The following is an 18,899-nucleotide window of genomic DNA, read 5'->3' as shown; positions in this document are numbered from 1 at the left end:
TAGGCAGGGATTTCCACCCCTTTACTCTTCAGTCTCCTGACTTTCTGGCATCTCATCCTCCAAAATTTAGAGACAAACAAACCGAAACTCAAGGGCACATCAAGGAAGTTGACAAGATGATTCAATCACAATAAAGTGGAGTCAGAATTCACAGCTCCTGAGGTGTGACTCTGCATGCGGGGCCACTTCCACAAGCCTTGCAGCCTCTCCTCCAAAACACTGCACTGGGGCATGAAGTAGAGATTTCTTGGACAGTTGGGAAGGCCCCTAGGACTATGGGACTGATGGTTTCCATTTGGGAATTACAAGGACAAATATGTCAAAGATCTTAAAAATCGGCCGGGCGCGGTGGCTCAAGCCTGTAATCCCAGCACTTTGGGAGGCCGAGACGGGCGGATCACGAGGTCAGGGGATCGAGACCATCCTGGCTAACACGGTGAAACCCTGTCTCTACTAAAAAATACAAAAAACTAGCCGGGCGAAGTGGCGGGCGCCTGTAGTCCCAGCTACTCGGGAGGCTGAGGCAGGAGAATGGCGTAAACCCAGGAGGCGGAGCTTGCAGTGAGCCGAGATCGCGCCACTGCACTCCAGCCTGGGTGACAGAGCCAGACTCCATCTCAAAAAAAAAAAAAAAAAAAAAAAGATCTTAAAAATCTTTGATTTTTAAATCATATCTGCAGATAAGATTTTAAGAATCATAACAGAAACATAAAGTATGAGACATAAGACCACAAGACTATGAAGGAAATATGCCCTAATACTAACAAAGTTGCTGTTAATTTATAAACAGTAGAATGAAGAACTAATAGATAGTGTTTACTCTGTGCCAATAAATGATCCAGGAGATTGACAAGAAATAACTCATGTAACTCATTGCAGCAATTTACAGAGGTAGGTATTACTGTAGCACCCTATGAACAGATGAGGAAACTGAGGGACAGACCAGGACAAGCAAGTTGCATGCAGCCCAGGAGACAGATTCAGGGTTCCTGCTCTGCACACTGCACTACTACTTCCACACATCCTGGGGTGCGATCTTTCTTCCTCTTTAGGAACAAAAGCCTGTGCCTGAGGAAGCAGGACTTCCCTCTCACTAGGGTACTCTCTGCTTTTTCTTTTCTTTTCTTTAATTTTTTATTTTATTTTTTTTTTTTTTGACGAGTCTTGCCCTGTCACCCAGGCTGGAGTGCAATGGCGTGATCTTGGCTCACTGCAACCTCTGTCTCCTAGGTTCAAAGGATTCTCCTGCCTCAGCCTCCCGAGTAGCTAGAATTACAGGTGCCCACCACCATGTCCACGTAATTTTTGCAATTTTAGTAAAGACGGGGTTTCTGCATGTTGCCCAGGCTGATCTCAAACTCCTGACCTCGTGATCCACCCGCCTCAGCCTCCCAAAGTGCTGGGATTACAGGACTGGGCCACCTTGCACGGCCCCTACTCCCTGCTCTTGATGCTGTCGGTTATAGATACCACAGGTTCTATTAGGAGCAGACTCCTCTTGAGGCCCCACATAGCGGGTACTGTGTACTATCACCAAATTTCCCTCAGGTCCCTAGAACAGAGCTTTGCCTATTGGGCCTCAACAGAAGCTTGAACTGAATAAAAGTTCACTAGTCCCAGACATTTAGAACAACAGACTAGATGTTATTTTTCTGCCGGATCTTATATGGTACAGAGAGGATTCTTGAAAACATGATTTAGCCTCTTGGAGAAAACAGGTGGTTCCGTGCCTGTGTCCAAAATCAATAACTGCTATTCTACCTCTAGGTCCATCCCCACCTGACTGCAAACAGGGAAAGTTTCAAAATACTTTGGTACCTCTGTCTTCTAACATTAACAAAATATGAAAATACCCATTTCTATTTTCCTAGAAGTAAGGGAAGGATTAAATTATTTTTGATGGAGAGAGAATTCAGTTTCTCAGAGAGAAGACAGGACATCATTCACCACTTTTCTGATGGTGAGCCTATGGAACTTACTGTAACTGTTCTGCCCCTTGGCCAGAAAGTAGGCCACTTGAGTTACAAGTAATTTCTCTTTGTTGTTTATGAACTGATGTTTGTTCTCTGTCCGCTGGGGGCGCAATTTCTCGTGGATTTCTAGAGTGTTCATCTCTGATTTCTTACTGGACCAAGGGCCCGCAAATACCACCATGCTGACGTGTGTGGCAGAAGACGTGGAGTCAGGAACTGGGGAGAAGAAACCCAAACACATGATGGGTTACAAACCGGTGAAATCAAATAGGTTGAATCAGGACTGAGGGATGTCAGTAACCGAAATTCTTAACTTACTGTTGAGAAAAACGAGATCAGTCCCCACAGCACTTTAGGATCCTTAACCACAAAGACAAGGTTCGAGGTGTCTGAGTTCAGAGCTAAGGCACTGCCAGTGGCTCAGAGTCTCACAAGAGTGAGGAAGATTGTGGCCAGCGTGCCAGGTAACGGTCTGCAGTTGCAATAACAGAATTAGAAGGTGGGGGTGTCATGGAATCTTAGGAGCCTGCGTTCCAATTGCCCCGGCTTGGCTGAAACACAGGCACCCTGGTCTCACCTGAGGGTCACCACCAATGGGCTCATTCCTTCAGCATTCACTCTCAATATTCACGTACCTTTGTGACAATGCCACAGACTCATCTCTTTCCCAATACATCTAAGCACATTCCTCACTGTTTATCTCTTGTCTGTACAACATCATCAAGTCAGAAACCGTTTCCCAACAGGTTATATTTTCTTAATGGCAGTCATGAAGTCACCCCACCTGCTCCCAGTTAAAACAGATCTTAAGCCTTTTCTGCAAGTGTAAGATATGAAACTTTTAGCCTGCACTGATATTCTCTGCATCTTCTGCAGTTTTTTCTGTATCCACTAGAAAGTGAATGAATAATTCATTTTTAAAAAATGTTTTCTTTCCTGTCTCAGTATTATTCTTGCTGCGTCTCATTGTTATGTTGATTTCTTTTTTCTTACTGGGGCACCAGTAAGAAAAGCATCTTGGCTTTCACTACACTCTAGACCAGTTTGACATCCCTATGTCCAAAGCTCTTCCTCTATGTGGGTTGATTTGTATTTTCACGGCACTGAGCACCACATTTCATACTTGTCAATTGTGGATGTCATTCTAGTGCCTCAAGAGCTCTTTTCAAGGATCAAGTGATCAAACTCATGTATATAGAGATCTCCTGAAAACATGTATGACCGTCTATCTTAGGAAGTTTCATAAACCTGATGCTATTTGGTTGTTTCCCTTTTGTTTTCCCATATACTGGAAAGAACAGGGCCATGAGCGGCTCTTATGGAATATGTTTTGATATATATTTTGTTGAGTTGGACTAACATCATTCATTTTTGGTTTCATTTCACTAACAGAACATGGCAAGGTCAAGGTTATGGTCAGGGTTGGCTGGTGATCCTCAGTGGTGCAGCAGAAGGTGAGTGTGAGATGAGAGGAATGAGTAGGAAAGAGCAATCCCCTGAGCCACCTCCTCACTTTCTCAGCTTCCATCCCCACCGAGGTTTTGTGAGCCTGGAACTTGGGAGACTGTTCTGTAGCCCAGGTCTCCTAGGATTGGCTGCTGGACTTGCCTGAGTTGTGGGTGCACTGGGTGTGATCCTGGGCCGCTCAGCATTCATGTGGAAGTGAAGGAACGAGGACTGGATCAATCCCATTTGAAGGGGTGCCTCACTGCAGCCCGCACTGTCCTCCAATGACACTGTAAGGATACTGCTTTGAGATGTATCAACAGCTTTAAGTAAATGTATTTTCCGGGGTCTGGGAGACCTGACGTTCTGTGTCATGATGAAAATCTGTCAAGTTTCTTCATTTTAAAAATGATAAAACTGCAGGTTCACAAAGTTACATGGCTTACTTGAGGTCACACAGGGATGAGTTTTCAGCACTGCCAATAAAAGCAATCACAGTCATTATTCAGTCATTATTCCTAGGATCCATATAATTCAGTAAATATTCACATAATTAGTAGATATTCACTGATGAATTTGTACAAGGCATTTTGCTCAAAACTGTGCTCATATTTGGATGTTGTATCTTCACCATAATCCTTAAGGTAATGCTATTATCCATATGTAACAGGTAAGAAACCTGAAGAAGAGGGATAGCAAAGCATGTATGTGGACATATTTCCATTTGTTGGTTTTTGTGATGCTGGAAGAATGACCAGAATGAGTCACAGGAAGAATATACATACCTGGATTATTTTCCAGGACAGAGGTGTGCCCTCCTAGAGTACTGGGACCAAAATTCTCAAGTGTCTGAAACCTTGCTTTAACATTATGGGAAATAACCTCTATCACGTGGAATTTCCCTGAAACTTTGGAATATACAAGAGAAGTATGAGACTTGGGTCCTCCCTTGGCTGTGTTTAATTCACTCTTCTATGGAATACCAATGATTCTCACTAAGACTTTTGCCTTTTTATAACCACAGTGTATGTTTTATGGAGACGATTTTACACTTTGTTCTATTTAGAAAGAATAAATATGAGCAATGGTTTAGGTGTTATGCCTTGGACTTAATATTTTTCTGATTCCTGTTTTGAGATTAAATTCTCATGGAAATAGAAAAATACTTATGATTTCTCATAAGGCCAAGTTTCTTATTAGTTTGAGTTTTTGAAGTTGAAGCACAAACCTTAGATTTGTGCACTCAATTTGGGGACCCACTGATAGCACTGACCTTACAGTTGATGGGATGATTCTTTGTGTTTTGCTGATGAAGAAACTGAGGCACAGAGAGTCTGTAACTTGTCCAAGTTCCCCTTGCTGTAAGTCCTGGAGCCAGATCTCGGGTGGAGCAGCCTCTTCCCCACCCCCTTCTCACATTTTCCAATCCAGCTGGGTCAGTTCCTTCCAGGTACATGTTTTGCTCCCTCATACCTCATTTCTGAAACAAGGAAAACTTCTGGAATTTAACTTCTTTCATCTAATACATTTCCTCACAACATGCTGCCAGCATCACATTCTGGTCACTTACTATTAAAGTGAGATCCTTTTTTTTTTTTTTTTTTTTTTTCCTTTTTGAGACAGAGTCTTGCTCTATCACCCAGGCTGGAGTGCACCGGTGATTATAGATCACTGCAACCTTGAAATCCTGGGCTCAAGCGATCTTCCTACCTCAGCTTTCCAAGTAGTTGGAACTCTAGGCGCACATCACCATTTCTGGCTAATTTTTTATTTCTCATAGAGACAAGGTCTTGCTATGTTGCTCAGGCTGGTTTTGAACTTCTGGCCTCAAGCGATCCTCCCACCTAGGCCTCCAAAAGTGCTGGGATTACAGGAGTGAGCCACTGAGCCTGGCCTGAAATGTTTTTTTTTTCCTTTTTTTTTTTTTTTTAATGAAAATACAGGACATGGAGATGTGGAAAGACACTTTGCTTTATTACTGTTATCATTATTTCTATAGTATAATTCATATATCACAAAATTCACCATTTTAACCACACATTTCAGTCTTTTACCATATTCCAAAAGTTTCACAACCATCACCACTACCTCATTCCAGAATATTTTCATAATGCCAAAAAGCATGCCTGTACCTACGGGCAGTCACTCTTCAATTCCCCCCTTCTTGCTGTCTCTGACAACCACTAATCTACTTTCTCTAGATAGAGATGTACTTGTTCTGGGCACTTCCTCTGGAATAACAAACTGTGGCATTTTCCATCTGTTTCTTAGCATACTGTTCTCAAGTTTCATCCTTCGTAACCTGCATCAGTACATGAACTTTTATGGCCCAATAATATGCCACTATATGGTTACACCACATTTTGTTTATTCATCAACTGATGGTGGTTTAAGATGTTTCCACTTTTTAACTATTAAGAATAATGCTGCTATGAACAGCTTTGTACAAGTTTTTGAGTGAACACCTGTTTTTCATTTTCTTGGTTATAAGCCTAGGAGTGCAACTGCTGCATCATATGTCACCTTATGTTTAACTTTTTTTTTATTGTTAAACTTTTTGAGGAACTCACACACTGTTCACCAAATTCAGTAGCTATGCCATTTTACATTCCCAACAGTAACATATGAGAATTCCATATTCTCCATAACTTTCCAAACATATATTGTCTATTTTTTTCTTAAGTCATAGTACTGGGTGTGAAGTGGTATCTCATTTTGGTTTAAATTTACATTTTCCTAATGATGAAAAACATTGAACATCTTAGCATGTGCTTCTTGGCCATTTGTGTGTTTCCTTAGAGAAACCTCTACTCACAGCTTTCTTCCCATTGTTAAATTTGGTTGGTTGTCGTTTTTTGCTCAGTTATATGAATTCCTTATATACTCTAGGTACTAGACCTATGTCAAATATATAATTTGGAAATAGTTCTCCCATTATGTGGATTATCTTTTCACTTCCTTGACACTGTCCTTGGAAGCATATAAGTTTTTATTTTAATGGAGTCCATTTCTCCATCTATTTTTGGATTGTTTGTGCCTACTTAAAAAATGTCTAATCCAAAGTCACAAAGATTTGTACTTGTTTTCTTCAAGACATCGTTTTTTGAAGGAGAACTTTCCTGGGTTGTAGAGGAGGGTGGACATGGTTTATTTATGCCTCCTGTCCATTACCGATGTTTCTCCTGATTGTTATTCATAGGCTCACCACCCCTCCATGCAGCATCCATGGCCTGTAACAGAGCTCTGGGGACTCATATCCTTCCACTGACTTTGGCGCTGGTAAGAGCCCTGGTCTGTGGTTCAGCTTGGCCTTAACCCGACCCACTTGCACATATTCCTCAGGCCCTTTAGAGTTGAAGCTGAGAGCCTCTCTGAGAATGCTTGCCAGCCCATGCTGTTCTAAGGCTAGAGCAAACTTCCTCTGTCTATTCCAGACAGAGGAGATTGCAGGGGTTGGACTCAGTCAAGACATCTCTGGTGTTAGAAAGTAGACCTGTTTCAGGGTTTGGGGAAGATTGTTCAATATGAACTAGGTCCTCTCTAATTATTTTTACTGTATGTGTGACTTCTTTCCAGAAACAAAGGAATAATATTTATCTTAGAACATTCTGTCTATTCTTTGTCAATTGTTGTTTGTCTACAATTTTCACATGGATAAAGGAGAGTTCAGTGTAAATATATTCTTAACAATTAATTATGGTTCATGTCCGCTGCCATGTGATCATATTTAAATCTATGAACTAGCCTGTCACTTAGGTATTATCCTGTTCCTGATGAAAAAACAAACTCAGAAAGATTGGAAAATTTCCCTAGGTCACAAAAGTAGTGAGGAGAGGAATAAGAATTAGAAACCAGTTCCTTTTGGCCTTCAAAGCTAATCTTGTACCATTAGATCAAACTGATTTACATACCTTTGCTGGAATTCGTCTCAGAGTTTATGGTTCTCACTTGATTTTCCCAAGGAAAGAGTGTGCCACTTTAATATCATTTCAAACTTTGAAATTTAAAACTCTTTTGTATTATACTTTTTCTTAATCTTTGTTCTATTCCATTGCTTTTGGTTTCTTCTCAATGGCTCCCTCTTATTTCTAGGCTAAATATTTGTTACCTATTTTCTGTCAATTTTCAATTTTTGAGTGTTTCTCTCTCTCTCTTTGTTGTATGCTAACAGTTCTTCACTGAGGTATAATTTGCATAGAGTATCCTGCAAAAAACCTAAAAGTACAGCTTAACACATTTTAATATAATTATACATTGTATAATAACACCCAGTTAAAGACAGAGAACATTTTCCTCCATGCCACAAAGTTCTGATGTGGTCCTTGCCAGTCAATACTCATCCCCCAAATGAAGAATATATTCTGGATGTTGTCACTGCCTTAGTCTCTTTGTCCTGCTAGAAAGGAATACCAGAGGCTGGGTAATTTATAAACAAAAGAGGTGCATTTTGTTCATAGTTCTGCAGGCTGCACAAGAAGCATGGCACCCGCATCTGCTCCTCATGAGGGCCTGAGGCTGCTTCCACTTGCAGCAGCAGGTGAAAAGCAACCAGAGTGTGCAGAGATCATATGGTGAGAGAGGAAGCAAAAGACAGCAAGTAAAGGTGAGAGGCACTTTTTAATAACCAGCTCCTACAGGAGCTAAGAGAGAATTCACTCACTACCTTCTCCCAGGGCGGGGATTAATCTAGTCATGACGGATCCGCTCCTATGACCCAAACACCTACCATTAACCCCCACCTCCAACACTGGGGACCACATTTAAACATGTGATTTGGAGGGGACTAATATTTAAACTAGAGCAGCCACCACAGATTAATTTTGCTTGATCATGTGCTTCAAAAAAATGGAATCATTTTGGCTGGGCCTGGTGCCTCATGCCTGTAATCCCAGGACTGCAAGGCTGAGGTGGGCAGATCACCTGAGGTCAGGAGTTCAAGACCAGCCTGGCCAACATGGCAAAACCCTGTCTCTACTGAAAATACAAAAATTAGCCAGACGCGCTGGCAGGTGCCTCTAATCACAGATACTTGGGAGGCTGAGGCAGGGAACATTTCTTGAACCCGGGAGTCAGAGGCCGAGATCGTGCCACTGCACTCCAGCCTGGGGGACAGAGTGAGACTCCAACTCAAAAAAATAAACAAATGTAATCATTTAGTAGGTTCTCTTGTTTTCACTTCTCCTACTCAGGTGGTTATATATGACACTAATTTCTTTGTGTTTTTCCCTTGTTTCATTTTGTTTTGGCCAAGTTATATCCTATTGATTGCATGATTATCACACAATTTGATATCCATTTTTCTGATGGGTGACAGGTTTAGTTGTTGGCTACTGTGTATAAGTAACTATGAATATTCTCATACAATTATTTCTGTGAAGATACGTACTTATTTTCCTGGGTATCTATAGCTGGGGATGGAGTTGCTTGGTGAATGGGAAGAAAATTGACCCAGACTATTGCAAAGTAATTGTATTACTTTACATTGCTATGAAAGATGTAGGCCATTTCCAGTTGCTCTACATTCCCACACACTTAATATTTTTGGTCTTTCAAATTATAGCCATTCTACCAGGTGTGTAGTGATATCCTATGTTGGTTTTCTCACGCTTAATGTTCAGTTAGACATCTTCTTATGGGAAATATCTTCTCAGATTTTTATGTTCATTTATTACTGGGGTGTTTGTCATTTTCTTTGTAATCTATAGGAGTTCTTTATATATTTTGAATGCGACCATTCAAATATACATATTTTTTGCTATATTATAATTATTTGCTATTTCTGGTCTACAGATAGCTTTTAAGTTGTTAACAACATAATAAGCAGAAGGTTTTTAAAAATGAAGTGCAATTCACTTGATTTCTTATTGCGGTGAGTGCTACAGTATCTAGTCTAAGAAATATTTTCCTATCTCAAGTTCATGAAACTATTTCTCATTTTCCTTTACAAGGTTTCTAATTTGAATTTTCACATGTTAAGTTAATTTCAAAGTATGATGGAGAGTGGTTGTTAATATTAACTTTTTAAAACAACAAATATTATTTCACTCATAATCGATTTACTTAAAAGTCTTTCATTTCCCCAATGAAGGGCATTGGCGACTTTGTTTTTAAAACATTCAGAAGTGGCGGTGCGACCACATTGTCACTCACGGGTGGGAACCGAACAATGAGAACACCTGGACACAGCGCGGGGAACATCACACACCAGGGCCTGTCCTGGGGTGGGGGGCTGGGGGAGGGATAGCATTAGGAGAAATACCTAATGTAAATGACGAGTTAATGGGTGCAGCAAACCAACATGGCACATGTACACCTATGTAACAAACCTGCACATTGTGCACATGTACCCTAGAACTTAAAGTATAGTATGTATTATATATATATTATATATGTACGGCGGTGCAAGGGCCGCTGCACAGCTAGCAGAGCCATGGTGAGGAGGGCAGCGCCTGCCCCGAGCTCTCCGCCTCCCCTGCCCGCCAGGCCAGGCGGCCCAGCAGCAGCGACCAGAGGAGCCCCCCCAGCAGCACAACGGCCAGGCAGATGCCTCTATCCACAGCCTCCTGGCGGACCGGACCTGTTAGGACGCGGCTATCGTGCGCAACAAGGACTCGCCCTCCATCTGGGCCACCATCCCAGGGAAAACCTTTATGAACATCACGTCAGCTGAGCTTGGTGTCCTGGTTGGCAAAGACCGGTCAAGCTTTTTTGTGAATGGGCTGACACTGGGGGCTAGAAATGTAATGTGGTCCCGGACTCACTGCTGCAGGATGGGGAATTGACCGTGGATCTTCAAACGAAGAGCATCGATGGAGCCTCCACCTTCAATGTCACCGGCACCATGACTGCCAAGACGCTAGGCCTGCTGATGGGCAAAGAAGGTGTCCACGGCAGTTTCACCAACAATAAATGTTATGAAATGTCCTCCCTCCTTCAGCCTTCCCAGTACTGACCTCCTTTGTTCCTTCCCCTCCACTGCTCCCCACAGTTTGCCCCCCTTTCCTTCTCATACACACATACACCATTTTAATTTCGGGAGCCCTTACCCCACACCCCTCATTGCTGCCAAAACCACATGGGCTGGGGGCCAGGGACAGATGGACAGACACCTTCCCCTACTCATACTCCTCCTGTGTGTGGTTGGAAAACTTTTTTGTTTTGAGGGATGTTTTTATGAATAAAAAAGATTCTACTCATTAAATAACTGTTCATATGTGGGCATATTGTTTGAATCTGTATTCTTTTACTTTGATATATTTATGAATACTTACACCAGTACTACCGTTTTAAAATTACTGTAGCTTTAATATCAGGTTTGAAATCTAGCAGAGTAAGTCCTCCAACTTATTGCTTCTTCAAGACCAACTTGCCTATTCTAGGTTCTTTGATTTTCAAATACATTTTGAAATTAGCTTTTAAATTTCCTTAAAATCTCCTACTAGAAATATTAATCAGAACTGTGTTGATGTAATACGCTAACAACATGGAATCTTCCAATCAATGAAAATGACATATATTTCTCTATTTAGCCTTCTTTCATTTTTCTCACCAATTGCTTTTAGGGGCCTTGTACCTGCTTCACTGCATATATTCTTAAGCATGTAATGATTCCGGCTATTAATCTCTATTATGTTTTATTGCATTTCATTTTCTAGCTGCTAATTGCTAGTATGGAGAAATTAAGATGATGAAATCAATGTTATTAAGTTATAATTTAGGTACAACAGATTGCATCACTTTAAAATGTGTAATTCAATGCATGTTTACAAATGCATACACTAATGGAACTACTGCCACAACCAAGATAGAGGAATTTCCCTACACACCAAAGTTTCTTGGACCCCTTTGCAGTTCATCAGTCTTTCAACCCTCGGCCCCAAGGAGCCGCTGCCACTTCAGGTCCATTTCCTTTTTAATCATTTTCTATAAATGAAATTATACCTGTGTTCTTTTGTGTCTGCCTTCTTTCATGCATCAATGTAATTTTAAAATCCATCCATATGAGTATTTGCATCAAGAGTTCATGCCTTGTAATTGATAAGTAGTATTCCTTTGTGTGGCTATACCATATTTGTTTATCCTTTCACCTGTTATTGGACATTTCTATCCTCCACATTTGGGCTAGTATGAAGAAACTACCATGAGCATCCACACATGGCAGGCCAGGTCTCACTACCACAGGCCTCCTGACAACTGTTTCAGTACCAACTGAGTGGTCCAATCAAATATTAAGAGGAAACAAACAAACAAACAAAAAGCCAGTGCCCTTATACAAAGGCTGGAATGTAACAAAAGCCCACCAAGAGTTTTGCCTAGGATTTTCCTGAGCCTTAAAGCATGACAAAATTACAAAGGCACTTTTAAAGGAGTCATTTGGCATTAAACAAGTTTTATTGGGGGTCTGAAGAAACTCCCCAGGCCTCCACGAACAAGTTTATTGGAGGTCTGAAGGAACTCCCCAAACCTCTGTGATTTAGCAGAAGACAAGATAAGGGTCCCCAGCACCTAGACCCATTTAGATTAAGTGAACTGACTGAGGCTCCAGAGGAAGGTCTTCAGGACTCAGAACTTAGTTCTAGATTAAAAGAAGTTAATCACTTATGTATTTAGATGAATGCAACTTCCATATACACATATAGCTTAGAAGGCACATAAGCTCAGGAGAACTTTGTAATTCTGAGTTGGTGTGGTGATAATTTCCAGGCCTTTTCCCTGTAACCAGTCGCAGAAGTAAAAACTCTCTTCCTCCCCAGTTCATCTGCATCTCCTTCCTGGGCCACCAGACATAGCAGCCTGCCCCTCAGTTTAGTCTGGAAACACACACAGATCGTTGTGCAGACATAGTATGTAAATTCCTAGGAATCGAAGGACTGTCCATCTGAGTTGTATATGTTTAACCTCTGAGAAACTGTTAGACTTTCAAAGAAGTCATACCATTTTTCACTCCTACAAGTATAACACTTGCAAGTGCTTTATATCCTCACCAACATGTGCTACTTTCAGCCTTTTAAATTTTAGCCATTCTCATGGATATGTACTGGAATCTCATTGTTGTATTGATTGATCTCCCTGATGACTAAACAGTAGAGCATCTTTTCCTATGCTAATTGACCATTCATGTATCTTCTTTTCAGAAGTATCTATTCAAGTCTTTAGAGAAACTGTTTCATTATCCTTTAATCAGAGTGCTATATACATACACACACACACACACACACATATACACACACTCTAAAAAAACCCTTTGTTGGAGATAAATATGATATCTCCTATATTGTAGTTTCCTTTTATGTTCTCTTAATGTTCCCTATTTGGAGATAATGATAGATAATCTTCAAAAAGGTATATGTGTGTGTGTCTATACACACACACGTTTGTATACATACATATGTCCTAAGAATCATTAATTAGACATATATGTGAGTATCTATTTCTGATACTCACATATAGAAGATACAGAAGTATCTTCCCTTCCACTGATATATATTCTATTTTTTTCCCAACAAAACACATGATTTTCATAGCTGCAGAGTAATTCTGGAAATAGGTAGTGAATTCATTCACCATTATTCTCTTATAATATTGCTCCTTTATTATTCTTGATCACTGACATTACCATATAAATAGTAGAATCAACTTGTAATTTTCTACCACAATGTTGCTTGGAATTTTTATTAGAATTGCATTGGATCTGGAAATCAACTGATGAAAAGCTGACTTTTTAAACATAACTCTTCTGATCCATGACAAGGTTTATCTCCCCACTAATTTAGTTCTTTCATAATTTCTTAAAGCAATTTTTTGTAGTTTTTGGTGTACTGGCCTTACATAAATTTTGTTGATTTTCTTTCTTTCTTCTCTCCCTCCCTCCTTACCTCCCTCTCTCTTTCTTTCTTTTTTTTTTTTTTTTTTTTTTTTTTTTGAGACAGAATCTTGCTCTGTTACCCAGGTTGGAGTGGAGTGATGCGATCTCGGCTCTCTGCAACCTCTGCCTCCCAGGTTCAAGTGATCCTCCTGTCTCAGCCTCCCGAGTAGCTGGGACTACAGATACATGCCACCACACCCAGCTAATTTTTTGCATTTTTAGTAGAGACTGGGTTTCACCATGTTACGCATGGTGGTCTCAATCTCTTGACCTCATGATCTGCCCACCTCAGCCTCCCAAAGTGCTAAGATTATAGGTGTGAGCCACTGCACCCAGCCTGTTGAATTTATCTATAAGAAAACATGTATTTAGATGTTACTTTAAATGACACTGCTTTTTACTTCCTTTTCCAAATGCTCGTTGCTAATATACAGAAATACACAAGACTACTTATATTGAGCTTATATTCTGTAACATTATCAAACTCACTAATTACTTTTGGTAGATTTTTGTAGATTTCTAGGATTATTAACATACACAGCCATTATCTGTGAATAAAGACTATTTCAACTCTTTCTTTTCAATCTTTTCAATACTTTTATTTGTCTTACCTTAGTGCATTTAGATCTCTAGTATCATGCTGAATTGAAAGTGTACCAACAGATATTCTACTTTTTTCTCTGATTTAATAGAAAAGCATTCAATTTTATGCCATTTAATATAATGTTACCTGTGAGATTTTTTCAAATCTATCCTTAATGGGGTTGGAAGTGTTGCCTTCTGTTTTTATCATGCTGAGAGTTTTCTGGGGTTTGTTTTTATAAAAATCATGAAAAAAGTTTTCCATTTTGCCAAATGCTTTTACTGTGTATGATAACGTTATCATACGGTTTTTCTCTTTTGCCCTGATAATATATAAAATTGGCCGGGCGCGGTGGCTCAAGCCTGTAATCCCAGCACTTTGGGAGGCCGAGACGGGCGGATCACGAGGTCAGGAGATCGAGACCATCCTGGCTAACACGGTGAAACCCCGTCTCTACTAAAAAATACAAAAAACTAGCCGGGCGTGGTGGCGGCGCCTGTAGTCCCAGCTACTCGGGAGGCTGAGGCAGGAGAATGGCGGGAACCCGGGAGGCGGAGCTTGCAGTGAGCTGAGATCGGGCCACCACACTCCAGCCTGGGCAGCAGAGCAAGACTCCGTCTCAAAAAAAAAAAAAAAAAAAAATATATATATATATATATATAAAAAAATTATATTTTTTAAATATAAAAAAGATTTCTTGAATCAAGCCAGGACACTTTTTTTAATTATAAAATTTAACAAATATATCGAAATATAAATTACATGCAATTGAGATTTATTAAAGTATAATAAAGTATATATTAAAGTGTATAATTAAAGTGTATAATTTTAAGAGCTTGAGCACAGTATACACAAGTGAAAGAGACACGACAGAAAATACTAAGGATTCCTCAGCATATGTGATTTATCTTGGTGAATGTCCTATGTGAGTTTGAGAAGAGTTATTTGTTAGCTGTTCTTAGATGTATTTTGCTTAAATGTCGACTTGACTAGCTTGTGTCATTGATTGTGTGAATTAATTTTGTTCTAGTGGGCAGGAAAATTACTGTCTGATCACTTTGGACTTATGTGGACTTGGTTTATGTTTTATTAAAATGAATGCATGGAAAACCCACAGCATTTCCCAAGACCCTCTAATTTGGCAATCACCAATCCACCACTTTGTGGATTTTGTCAGGGTTTGGTTTTAGGCTTTACTAGGGTTGGTCTAGAATAGGCTTTACTGTAAAGTGTGACACTTATTCCTAAAGCACAGTCATTCTAGTGTCTCAGTTGGATACCCGGGTGCTAATGAGGTGTGTGTGAGTTCTTCCCACCCTGGATGGCAGAAACTCCATCATCCATTCCCCAACCCTCCTCCACCTCAAGTACCTCTGGTCCAAACTCAATTTGACAGCAGCCAACCCTCTGTTAAATCTGTTTGTCTTTTCCTTGTGCAGGTACAGTCCCGTCCTTGATAAGTATGCACATGGAACCCCTCATGGACTTCGACAGCTGCCCCTCTGAACAGCTGTCTCCTCATTGCTGCCCTGCCCCACAGACTGCAGTTGCTTCAGTGGACTTCAACTCTGATCTCTGCCTTCTCACCTCAGTGGGGCTGTCCTGCTCTGAGTGGACTCCAGCCCACGATGCAGCTGCTGAAAAATTCTCCCTAAAGAACTAGGAAATCACGGGGCTCCCCCCTTAAGTTTCCTATTGTACTGCCTGTTGTCCACTGTCTGAAAACAATTTTATGGTTGTTTATGGAGGCAGGATTAGTCTGATTTGATTTATTCTAACAGAAACAAGCAGAAATCTGTTATACTCTTTTAATTACTGTGTCTTTATAATATTATGGTCGAATCCTAAGATGACCCCCAGTGATCTTTGTTCTCATATAATCACTTCTTCCTGAGCGTAGAGAAAAGCCAGTGATATCACTCCTGTGATTGTGTTACAATTTATGGCAAAAACACGTTAGCAGATGTAATCGAGATCTCAGATCAGTCAAATTTAATATAGAGAGATGATCTTATGAGCTTGACCTAATGAAGGTGAGTCCCTTGGAGGGACTGAGGTCTTCCTGGAGAGATGTGAAGTGCAGGAGGGTTTCCATTCAGGATGAGTCTCTTCTTCTGGCTGGAGGAAGCATGTATTGGGAACATGGGAGGCCTCCAGGAGCAGCGAGAGGCCCCTGGCTGACAGTCAGCAAGAAAACAGAGATCTCAGTTCTACAGTCACAAGGAACTGAACTCAGCTGACAACCTGAGGAAACTAGAGAGCAAGTTCTTCCCCCAGAAACTCCAGAAAGAAACCCAGCCTAATTTCAGCCTGGGAGGCCCTGAGAAGAAGACCCAGCTAATCCAGGCCTCAACTTCTCATCTGTGGATACTGCCAGAAAATAAATCAGTCTTATTTTAAGCCTCTAAAAGCTAGCAGTAATTTAGCATTCAGCAATAGAAAATTAATACAAACAAAATGGAGAAGACGTTGGAGTGGGGACAAAAATGAAACGGTGGGAGAGGGATGCCTGTATGCTGATATGGTTGATGCCTGTACGGTTGAATTGGGTCTACCATTCCTCATCTAATTAGCTTTGGTCTATTAAGCTGCATAGCTACACACAAATATTGGTACTAGGTTGAATCCAGAGTAGTAAGATATTGCATTCTTCAGAGTAGACAAGAACACTCTGAATTTGGGGTCACTGGATCATAAGTCATATAGCAGGTCCCTCTGGGAAGGCCTAGAGGAAGATTTACAGGATACACTTGAAACAACATTGAAGGCTTCTTTGTTCCCCAGAGGGACCCAATCTCCTCTTAGTCAAGAAGATCCAAGCCTCTGAACTGGATGCCAAGTTATAAATTCCCACTATACTGACTCCATCAAGCTTCTGTCCTCAGAACTAGAGTTTATCAATAAAAGCTGAACTCATGGGAGTCTAGGCATTTATTCTCCTATTTTATATAAATCACTTAATGTACATGAACAAAACAGACTTTGAAGAAAGAAAGTCACAGTTGCCACAGGAAAACAGCTTCGACATCCTCATCAGTCATCAGGGGTATTCCGTTGGGAGGACTTGATATGAGGCTTTCCTCATCATGGGCTAGTACAGACTCGGGGGAAATGTCATCAAGTCCTCAATTCGGAGTGTAGCAGCCGGCGCTGTTGATACGTTAGGCCTCCTGCTGCTGGAGATGCAAGTAGCGCATTTTCTTTTTTTTTTTTTTTTTTTTTGACGGAGTCTTGCTCTGTCACCCAGGCTGGAGTGCAGTGGCCGGATCTCAGCTCACTGCAAGCTCCGCCTCCCGGGTTTACGCCGTTCTCCTGCCTCAGCCTCCCAAGTAGCTGGGACTACAGGCGCCCGCCACCTCGCCCGGCTAGTTTTTTTGTATTTTTTAGTAGAGACGGGGTTTCACCGTGTTAGCCGGGATCGTCTCTCAATCTCCTGGCCTCGTGATCCGCCCGTCTCGGCCTCCCAAAGTGCTGGGATTACAGGCTTGAGCCACCGCGCCCGGCCAAGTAGTGCATTTTCATGGCCACCACAGGTGCCCTTAGGTTAGCATTCTTCAGAGCCAGAATCTAACAAGACACAGAAGCTCTGAGTATCTCCCTTTCCTCAGTCACCCACATAAAGGACTTCAGGTCCTTCAGGGGGAGGCCTGAAGGAAGACTGACAGCACACACTTGCGGCAACATCGAAGGCTTCACTCTTCCTCAAGGGATCCATCTCCCCTCAGTCAAGAAGCTCCAGGGATCTCAACTGGATGCCAGGTCATAAATTCCCACTATGGTGACTGCATCAGGTCTCTGTCCTCAGAACTAGAGCTTTTCTAATTATTACAAAAGTTCATTTCTTACTAGATTTCCCATCCATTACATTCCCAGACACCTCACAATGATCAGTAACCACCACATATCCCTATCTCTCAAGGAAATCCCTCCCGCCTTGTCTCTAGATGGCCAAGTCCCACGGCCTGTCCTCTACTCTTCCAGAACCCTGTTCTTCTCACTGACAGCAGCCAGGGCAAATCCATGCAGCATCTCCCGCCATGACCTCCAGTTTGCAGACAGTAGGTACCACAGGAACTTGACAGTCACGCCACTGTTCCCCTCACCCGTGCATTTCTTAATGCCTTGGTGAGGAGAATGTCTCTGGATCTTCCTTGATGGGAGCTAAAGGAACAAAGGTAAACAATGCTATGGGACCCACTGAGAATTGGGGCTATGGAAGAGTGAACACTGAAGTAACAGACAGATGCAGCTATTGCCAGATACTCAGTGCCAGAGCAGGGAGGGAGAGGGAAGAAATACAGACCTCACCTTCCTCTCACTTCCAGGCTCCATCAGGTGCCCCCCATTGCTAAACCTAACTAGAAGTGTGTACGCAGGGGAGCCAAGGATGCATTCTAGAAGGGACAAGCACCAAGTGACATAAGACAGGATGGAAATGAGTGGAGAGTGGATCTGTGGGAAGCAGAAGGGGATGTTATGGGGAAACAAAAGGAGAATACTAGCTAATAATGCTAGGTGACACTAACATTCCAAAGTCTGTGCTCATATTCAGAAAAGAAAGTTCAGCATAAAGTACTAAACCAGGACTCAAGATACTGTATTCTCAACTGCTGTTCCAACAGCTGTTTTATAAAGGGCCAGTTTATGTCATGCCTTTCTAATTTGACCTAAAGTGCCAGGTGGCACTGGGGCTGGCACAGCCGTGCTCAATTATGTGTTGGAGAGTACATAGAGACTGCCAGGCTGAGGGAAGACACAAGAGAATAGAAGAGATGCTCTCAGGGAACGAGAGACCACACGGCCCCAGAGTCAGGGGCAGCATCAGCCACTGTCGGCTGCTCATTTTCCCAGACACAGCCCACAAGCCTCAGCCATGCTGTGCTTTGCAAGACGCTTCTTCACCTTTTCAATAAACCTGCCTGAATTGAAGCTGACGGGGGTTTAATTTCTCCTTCATCATCAATGAAATTCTTCACCGCAACAATCTCCAATGAATTTTGGGCACAGCAGGCAGGCCCATCCCTGCTTCTGT

The 18,899-nt window shown here is 41.6% G+C and overlaps 1 protein-coding gene and 1 pseudogene across 46 annotated transcripts in view; one reads left to right on the top strand and one right to left on the bottom strand.

The window, feature by feature from the left end:
- Positions 1 to 18,899, bottom strand: part of LOC126954288 (neuroblastoma breakpoint family member 3-like) — a 159,572-nt gene that overhangs the window by 127,791 nt on the left and 12,882 nt on the right. For 34 of the 46 annotated variants that reach the window (XM_050789856.1, XM_050789943.1, XM_050789945.1 and 31 more), the window contains exon 1: positions 1,980 to 2,445. In XM_050789856.1, the coding sequence (XP_050645813.1) occupies positions 1,980 to 2,214 (235 nt within the window). In that variant the 5' untranslated portion in view covers positions 2,215 to 2,445. Of the gene's footprint in view, positions 1 to 1,979; positions 2,446 to 3,581; positions 3,896 to 4,692; positions 4,900 to 18,899 lie in introns of those variants that run through there. The other 12 variants (XM_050789874.1, XM_050789977.1, XM_050789994.1 and 9 more) reach the window with 4 other exon arrangements.
- LOC126951238 (profilin-1-like) lies at positions 9,502 to 10,371 on the top strand (annotated as a pseudogene).

The sequence above is a fragment of the Macaca thibetana genome, chromosome 1, assembly GCF_024542745.1.
Source record: "Macaca thibetana thibetana isolate TM-01 chromosome 1, ASM2454274v1, whole genome shotgun sequence".
NCBI lineage: Eukaryota > Metazoa > Chordata > Mammalia > Primates > Cercopithecidae > Macaca > Macaca thibetana.
Note: the sequence above shows the minus strand (reverse complement) of the source record. Positions and strands in the feature narration are given on the sequence as shown.